General features: G+C 31.8%; 1 protein-coding gene and 1 long non-coding RNA gene across 2 annotated transcripts; one reads left to right on the top strand and one right to left on the bottom strand.

The window, feature by feature from the left end:
- Positions 1–687: 687 nt before the first annotated feature.
- LOC131007256 (uncharacterized) lies at positions 688–2,716 on the bottom strand. Its single transcript, XR_009096003.1, has 3 exons — positions 2,423–2,716; positions 1,171–1,390; positions 688–1,064 (listed from the first exon to the last, which is right to left on the bottom strand). It is a non-coding gene; the product is annotated as an uncharacterized LOC131007256 (long non-coding RNA).
- A 3,110-nt stretch (positions 2,717–5,826) lies between these two features.
- On the top strand, positions 5,827–8,322 carry LOC131007254 (uncharacterized). The gene is made up of 7 exons (XM_057934406.1): positions 5,827–6,228; positions 6,409–6,508; positions 6,868–6,963; positions 7,085–7,137; positions 7,651–7,699; positions 7,997–8,044; positions 8,122–8,322. Exons 1-7 carry the CDS (start codon positions 6,002–6,004, stop codon positions 8,212–8,214), a joined length of 666 nt encoding a protein of 221 aa, XP_057790389.1. The 5' UTR covers positions 5,827–6,001; the 3' UTR covers positions 8,215–8,322.
- Positions 8,323–12,007: the final 3,685 nt, after the last annotated feature.

Genomic DNA, 12,007 nt, shown 5'->3' with positions numbered 1-12,007 from the left:
CACTATGAAAAAACATTTACTATGTCCCAACACCATGTAATTTATTTATTCTAATCGACCTTATGAATTTATATGCCAAATGAAGCCTATTATATATTTCTGTATGAATCAAAAATATATCGTGTATGCATTTTAATTGAGAGAATATGCATATGATTTTGTTTGTGAAATTATATTTATGAAGTTTATGCAGTTAGGGTATCTATGTCTGCCTCTGTATTATTGAACTGTTCTGCCAAAATTGCTACTATTGTACCAAATTTCACTTATTTTTTATTCACCCACAATTGCACAATGATTCATATAAGAGTACATAGGTATTCGTCCAAATCGTATAAACATACTCATAATTTACTATGAACAATTCACTGTTTTGTTTCTACTATTGTGCCAGAGTTCGCATACTTTTTATTCATCCACACTTGCATAACGATTCATGCAGTAATACATAATTATTCATCCAATTCGTTTGAACATGCTCATAATTTTGTGATGAACACATGAATCTGTATACTTGAATAATTATATGTATTCGTCTTTATACCTCATGTGAATTGACGTATGAATCATGTTCTTTCATTATATTAAATTGTTCATATAAGAATACATAGGTATTCGTCCAAATCATATAAACATACTCATAATTTACGATGAACAATTCACTGTTTTGTTGCTACTATTGTGCCGGAGTTCACATACTTTTTATTCATCCACAGTTGCATAGCGATTCATACAGTAATACATAATTATTCGTCCAATTCGTATGAACATGTTCATAATTTACGATGGACAATTCACTGTTTCGTTGCTACTATTGTAACATACTTTTTATTCATCACAGTTGCATAGCGATTCATGCAGTAATACATAATTATTCGTCCAATTTGTATGATCACAGTGTATTTATCACATATGATCTAACAGTTGCTCCATTATAATTTGTCATGCCTAGCTTGTCTTCTTCGCAGGAGCTACCGGAGATCCTAAACCAACTGTAGGGATTGCCGAATTTTCAGCGAGGCCTGCGGTAGATGTCTCCATGTTCTTCCTCTTCAGTTTCTCACCTAATTAAACAACAAACATGAATCAACAGTTACTCCGAAATTTAAATGAAAGTGCACGTCTCCACAACACAATACTACGAATGAATTTCTCTCTAATATGACATACCATTAACCATCAATCGCAAAAATCCTATTAAAGTTGGATCATTCTGAAGCTTCGTACGTACTGCGAAACACATTTCATATATACATACTATTACAACATAACTCTCATCGTCATAATACCCATAGACTTATATAAATTTAATTCATTAACCAAACCTTCAATTAAATTTGATCGACTGGATAGCAGTTTGCAACATATTCGCCCTTCCCCTGGACACTAGCTGAATACATATATACACACAAATCACCAATCTAAACAAACCAATGTCTATAATGAATAAAATAGAACATAGCTACAATTCATGAGATGTATAACATACATAGGGGAAAAAATAAATAATGGGCTCTTTTTGTACACTCTCCTTCCCCCCTCCCACTAAGCATCACTTTGTACGCATTGAACAAGAATTATACCCGAATGCAGACTTTAGATATTTAATTGCACAGTCTCTACACTTTACTTGATTTTAGACATTTAATTGCATATTAATCATTCATGAATGGAACTATATTTGTATGTATAGATATTTATTTTCACAGTATCTTACAAGTAACAGAATTTGAAATAATGTGCTCAATTTGTGTGATTATCAGACGATTCTGGTCTGGCTAAAATGTTGATCCATGTTAGCATAGTATAAGCCAGAATATGTGCTTTCAAATACGATAACATCCTCAAGTTGTAGATTGATTTGGAATTATATGAACGAAATAATAAGTTGAGGTTACTGCATGCAGATCAAACAGTTCAGCAAAAAAACAATTTTTTTATTATCAATATTGCATATATATGCGAATTTTTTTACTATCAATACGAATCATAATATGATTAAAATATAACATAATTTCAATTCACAAGAAATTAAAGATAATTCACGTTCATTCACATGTAGTTTCATGCCTCCACCTACAACATCAATAATGCAATATAGGTCGAAGGTCAGGTAGTGATATATTACAATACCCATTGACAAAATTAAGTTTAAAATAAATGTTATATCATGTTTTTAATACTGTTCTTCACAATTTAATTACCTCTCAAATGAAAATCCGATTAATACAATAAATCATACATCAACATTTTTACGTGCGAAGAATTAAGACCAAAAGGATGAATCGACAATTATTAAGAACACACCCAATTCTCAAAAGGTTCAAAAAACTTTAACCCAGATCTAACAAAGAACACAACAAAACAAATCTCACATGAATTAAATCTGAAACTTCATAAAATTTCGCATATAAAATCTCACCCGGTCGATTAGGTTTAGTTCGCGTCATTGCTAAGTTCAATTACTGTAAATGCGAGGTGAAACTGACCGAAAAATCGACGATATCCAAGAATCTCAGCCTTCGCCGCCTCCAGTTGCTGCAAATGTGCAGTGAACCCTCTTTTTTTTTTCTTCTCAATTTTTAACCTAGGGAATGAATCGGTTCATAGGGATAAACTTTATGTTGCCAATCAAATCAAATATTTAATTGGGAATAAATTTCGATGCCAAACTAGGAACAATGATGTTGGGTAAATGGAAAGTCAAACAACAATACCACTTTTGCCCTTCAGACGAAATTAAATGTGAATTTCATAGTTCTAATGAACGAATCAGTAAATATATTTATTATCTAATCTCAGCCGTTTAATACCCCAAGATCTACGACCTAGATCAGTTCTTAATTTATATGCTAAGGGGAGTTTTGTGAATAATTGCCCCCTATATATATATATATATATATATATATATATATATATATATATATATAGGGCAATGTTCTATTGAGAAAACAAATATTTAAAGAAGTAAGAAACAATCTCATCAATTGATCATGATCAATCAAACGGTTCAGAATTAAGAATAAATCTTGTGTCCAAATTTTGATGAACATATCAATAATTGTGATGAACATATCAGTAATTTTTTTATGAATGAACGTATTTGTTTAAAATTTCGCACTCCAGGATTCGATCCCCAAACGTTCAATAAAATTATTGTTATGTCCATAATAAACTATTGACATGTTCAACGTTCCTAACTTTCAGAAAAAATAATAATAATAATAATAATAATAATAATAATAATAATAATAATAATAATAATAATAATAATTTTTAATGTAGAGGTCTCATCTACATACAAGTTACTTATTTGATTATAATATATATATCTCTTATAACTCTAAATATATATATATATATATATATATATATATATATATTACTCCCTATCGATTCGTAAATTTAATCTCTTTTTCTATTATTATTATTATAGTCCATCTTCTAATTTTATAGTATTTTTTTATTTTTAGTAAAATTAGTTCTAATTTCTTATCACTTTTTTGTTTATAGTCCATCTTCTAATTTTATAGTAATATTTTTTATTTTATTTTTAGTAGAATTATTTCATAGAACTATATAAAATGTGGAACCATTATTTTATTTTAATACTATTATAAAAATAGAATTCTTATTCCATTTCCAATACACTTAATAATTTTATTAAAATTAATATCAATTTTCTATTAAAAAAATTAATATCATTTTCAAAAAGGCATAAAATTGGAGAACCGAAAAAATATATAATAGTAAAAAAAAATCGAACATCTACATTGGCGCCCACAACCACGCCACACCACATGAAATGCTCTAAATATCCATGCGATAACATAAAAAGCTTTTATAAATCCTTTTTAAAATGAGTAGTGAAAATAAAATATGTTTCAGTTATATTAACACTATCTAAGTCGAACTTTTATAAATGAATCCTTATAAAAATGATTAGTGAAAATTAATCACAGCTCAAAAAAAAAAAAGAGTCGAGCTAATTGAACGTGTTTTCTCATAAGGGCAAATTGTCTATGCATATATAAAGTATAGAGGTAATTGTCAGTAAATTCATAACATTTACCACAAACACAAAAGTCTATATGTACACCTGGGTGTACGGTACACTCGGATCATGCCCGACCCGTATCTTGATCCGGATCCGATCTAACTGGACTATCCTATCCGAATGTCAAGTGTTAGTGTCATTTCAATATAGTGTTAGTGTCATTTTTAAAATAGTGTCATTTGTAAAATAAAATAGTGTTAGTGTTATTTTCAAAATAGTGTCATTTGTAAAACAAAATAGTATTAGTGTCATTCCAATATCGTGTTAGTGTTAGTGTCATTTCGTGTTAGTGTTAATGTCGTTTCAAGAAAAAATGGGTCAGGATAGTTCAATTGAGTCAGGAATCGGGTCGGGTACAATCCGGGTATACAGGTGACCACCTCTACCACGAATTGGTTTTCGCTTCTAATTTAAAAACTCTATTTTTAAATACATAACCTTTTTAATATAATCGCAAATTGCACCCGCGTTGACTAACACCTTGATCGGTGGTGATGTGGCTGTCGGATTTTGTTGACGTGGATGATTTTTTGATGTAGTAAAACGACGTCGTTTTGTAAAGCTCTTTTAAATTAAAAAAAAAAATCAAAAAATGGAAAGCACTCATCGTCGCTCATTCTGCAAGAACCCCTTCTTCTCCAAATCTCTGTTGTCTTCCTCCTGGGCCGGTGAACCACCCAGATCGAGATGAGGCGTCGCTTCTCCAAATCTCGGCGACCGCTGCGGAAATTAGGATTTCGAAGGGCGCCGGTTTGGATCTAAAAAATTAGGGTAGGAGAGGGCGGCGGGACGGCGAAAATCGTGGGTGAACAGGGAGATGGCGGGGTGACGGAAATCGAAGCATGAGGAGAAGTAATTGGTGTGTTGGACGACGCGCCTCTGCAAGGACGATGGAGGAAGAGGGGTTTGCAGGAGGGCGAGGCGGCATCAACTTTGGGGATCTAGAGCTTTAGGCAGCGGCGGTAGGAATGGAGCAGATTCGTGTGTGTGTGTATGTCTGTGAGAAACGAGAGAAGAAGGAAATCCGTGATTGTGGGCAGCGGAGATCCGCGATCCGGTGAAATAAAAGGCGTGGTGGGCTGGATTGTGGGCGGCGGCAGCGACGTCCTTGGGCGCCATTGTAAAAATCGATTGTGGATTCTTGCTGCTGGGGTTTCCTGAGGGAGGGTGGGGCGATGGCAGATTCTTGCGGTTGGGGTTTCTCAGAGGGAGGGCGGGGCGATGTCGGAGGCGGTGGGGTGGCGCCGGATTCAGCAAGAAGGGAAAGGAGCTGGGGTTGGTGACGGGGGCTTGGGGGTGGAGAGAGGCCAGATTTTTCAAAAGTTTATTTATTTATTTATTTTTGAGGAAATTCTTAAAATATCAAAATAGAAGACAACTTAATTTCTATTCAAAACGACGTCGTTTTGAATACATGGCTTGCCACCGTGTAGAAAACGCCATGCATAATGCCATGTAATTTAAAATAATTTCCACATCATCACCGGTCAAACATAAGAGTGATCGGAATTTTCGTCGTGTGCAATTTGCGATTAAATTAAAAGGTGGTGTATTTTGGGGCTATTTTTGAAGGTCATGTGCAATTTGCAAATTCGGTGAAAGTTCGTGTATTTTTTTGCTATTAACCCTTTCCACACATACAAATTGACTCATCTCTTTACATTTTAATTAGTCCATTAACCACTATCATCACTTTTTTTTTAAAAAAATTATTGAATCATTTCTTCATTTATTAAATACATAATTTAAAATTCGCGTCTCTTCTTTAGGAAGAAGATGTTTGAGAAATAGAGAAATTAACATTAGTTTAAAAATCAGAATTTGAAATATAATACTCCTATGTGTATTGAGGAGTCGACGGCGACGAAACAAGCGTGCAGACTCTAGGCTGAAGCACCTTGAAAAATAATCCGCTCTGATCGGCGGCGCTTCCTTTCATTCCCAATGTCGGCAGCTGCAGCAACGGCGGTGGTAGCACTAATTAACCACCACGCCACATCCGGCGCCGAGAAACTCAAGCCCCGCTCTTTATCCTCCCATAATCCATTCGCCAAAAAAGTGTTGCGTGTCGGCAGATTTTATGCCCCTTCAAACAGGACTTTTCACAAACACCTTACCGGCGTCAAATTCCGGCGGCCCTTCTCCCCCGTCATGGAATGGCAGGATTGCACGTAATAGATTTCCCCCCTTCTTCTCTATACTTTTGATTGATGTAATTTCTTAGTTTGATGCTATGTGATTGACTAAAGTTGGATAATCTGGTAATATGAGGAGCTGCGGCCATGGTTTTGAAGTCATCGAGCATCGATTTTTTGTAATTTTACAAGTGGAGTCCCGTTTCGTATTTGCAGGGTGAAGAAGGAAATAGACGTCCCGATTTCAGTTGCTTATCAGTGTTACTCTGATCGTGAAGCCATTCCTGAGTGGATGCCCTTCATATCATCCGTGAAGGTGTGTGATTATTTGGGCCTTTTGACTTCTTCTTTTTAGGGTTCGTTTCTTAAGATTGATGTATTCTATGTTCGCTTTTATTTTGGATGCAATGAGAACTTTAAGTGTGATGAAGATTTGGTTTTGAAAATAAACTTTCTTGATTATGATTTTCACCAATTGATCTTGCTTGATTCATACCCTATTGAAAGGGTAAGATACTCAATAGTGTATAATATCAATCCCAAAAAGTGTGATGAAGATTTAGAAAATGAAGTTTCTTGATTATGGGTTTCACCAATTGATGTTGCTAAGAACCACTTTCCTCATATCTAGATATTCTTGAGTTGGGTAATTGATTGGTTCTAAGTCTTTGTTAGATTCTGGAGGACAAACCTGACCTATCAAGATGGTCACTCAAGTATAAAGCATTTGGGCGTGATATAGAATTTTCTTGGCTCGCGCGAAATATGCAGGTACTACCGTACTAATAAAAGGAGAAAAGTGAGGACTAGTTCCAGTATCTCTTTTACCATCTTCATTGCTTTCTTGGTTGTTTTACTTTTACCAAGTGTTGTTATTGCTTCTTTCTTGCAGCCTATACTAAACCAGAAAATTCACTGGAGATCTCTCGAGGGTCTTCCTAATAGGTACTAAAAAAATGTCTGATGGACCCATCTTGCGTAGTAGAATTCAGATTTTCAAGATCTTGTCACGACCTATGTGCTTGACATCCGTGTCCTATCCCAGACATTCCCATATACTCCGTTTCTGTCTTGAACTTTTCGATATAAAATGACTAGTCATTCAGGTCTTCTCGGTTTTGAGATTTTCCATTCTTCTCAAGCTTAAATGATAAGGGGAAGAGTTTTTTTTTTATTATTATAGCACTATCGTTTGCATGAAATCTCTTTTGAGATCAGTAGTTTTACTTGAATTATTTTTCTCCTTCATCTGTCTAAAAATGTCAGATGCACTTTGCATTTTGTCTGTAGTCGTCTTTGTGCTTGTCTGCATTTCCTCAATGGCTGCTGTATGGCAGTCCATTAAGTAGAGACAAGGTGAAATGCTTCGAGGAATATTCATCTTCAAACCTAGTAACTTGAAAAGGCTGTCTTCAATTTATCTATGCTTCACATTGCATTTTGCTTGCTTATTTGCAGGGGAGCTGTAAGATTTTTCCCTAAAGGTGCTGATTCTTGTTCGGTAGAAGTACGTCTTCTTTACAAATTATCCACTTCATTTTCATTTGCTCTGTATCTTTTTTGCAATTCACACTTCTAATTCTCTCTTAGCCGTATTACATCACCTTGTATGGTGCATCTTTATATTGAAATTGATAATAATTTGCTACTAAGTTAAGTTGTTCAATAAGCCAGTTCATGACATGTATTACAACGTTTATAGTTCTATTTCAAGAAAGAATAGGATTAAGAGAGAATCTCAACCATTTTTTAGCAGCTTGAACAACTAAATATGTTCACACATTAAAGCTTTCTTGTAATGCAGCTTACGGTTTCGTATGAAGTTCCACCACTGCTGACTCCAGTGGCATCTGTAAGTAGTGAAATCGTTTTTCAATTTGAAGCATTTCCTGTAAGCTGCTAGTTATGTCATTGTGCTGTACTGCTTAGGCACTGCAACCTTTCCTTGAAAGCTTGCTCGTTCGCGGACTGGAACGCTTTGCAAACTTCGCCAAAACCTATTCGACTGAATCAAGAGCATAGTTTCTGAATTGTGCTATGCAGATGAGAAGTTAAATTGATAACTGTGAGATACTCTGTGTACCTGTAAAGATCAATTCTTGTTGGCAATAGAGTTTCCAATTGTTTCAACACTTCTTGCATATGTTGCCTGTATATAGTTCCACTCTATATTTTAATTAGTTGATCTTGTTATATTTCAACAAATTGCGACAGTCAACAATTGCTCAAAAGTATATGAATTATATTCAAATTCCAGTTTAAATCAATACTATTTTCTTGGTAATTCTTTAAAATTTGATTCAAATTATATTTCCGGCCACACTTAATACTGCAAATTCAAAAATTAATTACTCTCTATGTCCCATTAATAATTTCTCAATTTTTTTTTTGAATTGTCTCATTTATAATATCTCAATTCATAAAAGGAAGTAAATTAGACACCTAATCCATATATTATAGAAAAATAAATCTTATCCTACGTGGCATCGTATAATCACCCTATTCTAATTTTCCTCAGTTCTCATTCATTCTTATTTATTTATATATTTCTAATCAATTTTTACATTATAGCAAAATAAATCTTATCCTACGTGGCATCGTATAATCACTTCATTCTAATTTTCCTCAGTTCTCATTCATTCTTATTTATTTATATATTTCTAATCAATTTTTTTACATTATAGCAAAATAAATCATATCCTACGTGGCATCGTATAATCACTACATTCTAATTTTCTTCAATTCTCATTCATTCTTATTTATTTATACATTTTTAATCAATTTTTACATTTAAAAATTATTAAATAATCATATAAATTTATAGATAAATTCTATACTATTAAATAATCGTATAAAACTATTAAATAATTGTATAAAATTATTAGATAAATCCAACATATCCATTTAATTATAAATCCTACATATCCATATATTATAGCAAAATAAATCTTATCCTACATGGCATCGTATAATCACTCCATTCTAATTTTCCTCAATTGTCATTCATTCTTATTTATTTATATATTTCTAATCAATTTTTACATTATAGCAAAATAAATCCTATCTTACGTGGCATCATATAATCACTACATTCTAATTTTCTTCAATTCTCATTCATTCTTATTTATTTATACATTTCTAATCAATTTTTACATTTAAAAACTATTAAATAATCACATATATTTATAGATAAATTCTATACTATTAAATAATCGTATAAAACTATTAGATAAAGTCTGTACTATTAAATAATTGTATAAAACTATTAGATAAATCCAACATATCTATTTAATTATAAATCCTACATATCCATTTGATTATCAGAACCCAATCAAATTAAAACACATTAGCATTTCGAGGGTCCATTCGTCTTATTGCAAACGCCTGAAATCCCTCCCGACCTCATACCAACTTTTCTTATATATATAAACTCAATGACCAACAAGAACTCATCATGCCTCACAATCCACCTTTTTTTCACGCGAAAAATTTAACTTAATAAAATGATGGCATCCAGAATAGGAATCCTTATACCCACTTAATTGAGATTATTCCAAGTGTGACTAAAACTTAAATAAAGTATACCAATAAATTAATCCACGAAAAGTAATCAATTCAAATGTCAATTCATTTTTTAGAAAAGATATTCTTCAACTAAATGTTATAAATAAATAAAATACATGCATATGCCCAATCTATCTATATATATATAATATATAGCAAAATAAATCATATCCTACGTGGCTCCGTATAATCACTCTATTTTAATTTTCTTCAATTTTCATTCATTCTTTTTTTTTTTCTAATTTCTTAATCAATTTCCATATCTAAAAAAGATTTATATTTGTATTTTATTTTATTATATAATATTAATTTAAGTTTATCACATCATACTCACAAATTAATATGTATATATATAATACGTTTATATATAGTTGTATTTACTTAAATAATTAACTATATATATATATATATATATATATATATATATATATATATGATTGAATATGTTTTCAAATTTGACGATGTTAAAAGTTTGAGATGAGATTATTCTCATAACTTAATTATAGTTTCATAAATTCTAGATAAAATGATACTCACAAGTAAGTTATAATCTTCAAGCTCCATACAAGATGATGCTCAAAATTCAGATGTGGTGTGACAACCAAATCCAATTTAAATTTAAATGAATACGCATGCGGAAAATCATGACTATAAATAAATATTTAATGTGAAAAAAATAAAGAAATAAATCTTTATTTAAAAATACTTTACTCAAAATAACATCTTTAAGTAATGCTAAATTCAAAATATTTGATTCGTCATTTGACCTTACACACGCCTTCGACCTTAGAAACCTGAAAATGTGAAATATGGAATGAGCATACAGAGTACACTCAGTGTGAGAACATGCAATCATTGTCCACGTTAATAAAATTGTAACACATATGATCATAACATTCATAACTGAAAGTCGCACTGTGGTATACCAAGGACCTTTACCGTCCTGAACCAATTATGCTGGCCCCTGGCGACTGATTGCAACCATAACTTTAACATGTAAATCGCATTGTGGCATACCAAAGATCTTTACCATCCTGGACCAATTATGTTGGCCCCTAGCGATATTTAATTTAACTCACATATGGTAAACACATAATATTAAAATGGACAATAATTAACAACAGCATGTACTGAAATAAATCTCACACCTATAACTTGAGCTTTGAAAATTAACTTGAATAATTCAAATTGAAATTCACGTTCTAGTCGTGCTGCAACTAGCCATAAAATAAAGCAATAATTTATAAACGACTAAATATACTTAAATAATATATATATATATATATATATATATATATATATATATATATATATATATATATATAGGGAGAGGTTCAAATAAGAACCACTAAATAAAATTAGAACAGAGAACCATTTTAAGCCATTCGATCATCAAGATCTACGGTGGATGCATCATCTTAGAGGATGAATGCAGATCCTGGGTTCGAATCCTGAAGGGAGCAAAAAATTTATTATTTTCGGATGCATTAAATTTAATAGCGAATGCATTAATTTATATAGTAGATGCATTGATTTTAATGGTTCTTATGTTCTTACGATAAGTGTGGTTCTCACTATAACCGCACCCTATATATATATGTATATATATATATATATATATATATATATATATATATATATATATAGGGTCAAGTTAAATAGAGAATTATTATATATTTCATTTTGAACAAGTCTATACATTTTACGAACAGATCAACATAACTAACGAACAGACGTATTTAGTAAAAAAAGAGAAAAACTCGCCACCAGCAGGATTCGAACCCGAGGCAAATTGCTGTTCATGAGGTACATTCATTTGTTCGTAAAAATTGTAGATCTGTTCGTTTTTATTTCACGAATTCTCTATTCTCTAAATATTTAGCATTCTCTGTTTAACTTTTCTATATATATATATATATATATATATATATATATATATAGATAGATAATAGAGTCGAAATTTAAAATGCCCCATCCCTTATGTTTTTTTTGAAAAATGCCCTCTCTTACTATACAAAGCAATCCATGCCTTAATTGTGTGAACCACCGAAAATGCCCTTTGAATGTGATGGTTGTGCATTGTTTTCCATAAAAGGTCTTACACATCTATGACAAAGTCTTACAAAAGTTATTAAAGTGTAAGAAAAACATCAATGCCATCAATTTAAAGATTGAAATCGGTCAAATAAGTGTTGGAAAAAGTGAAAGACTGAAACAAAATATAATATTTATTTATTTTTGAATTAAAATC

The sequence above is a fragment of the Salvia miltiorrhiza genome, chromosome 1, assembly GCF_028751815.1.
Source record: "Salvia miltiorrhiza cultivar Shanhuang (shh) chromosome 1, IMPLAD_Smil_shh, whole genome shotgun sequence".
Taxonomy (NCBI): Eukaryota; Viridiplantae; Streptophyta; class Magnoliopsida; order Lamiales; family Lamiaceae; genus Salvia; species Salvia miltiorrhiza.
This window is presented reverse-complemented; position numbering and strand designations above follow the sequence as displayed.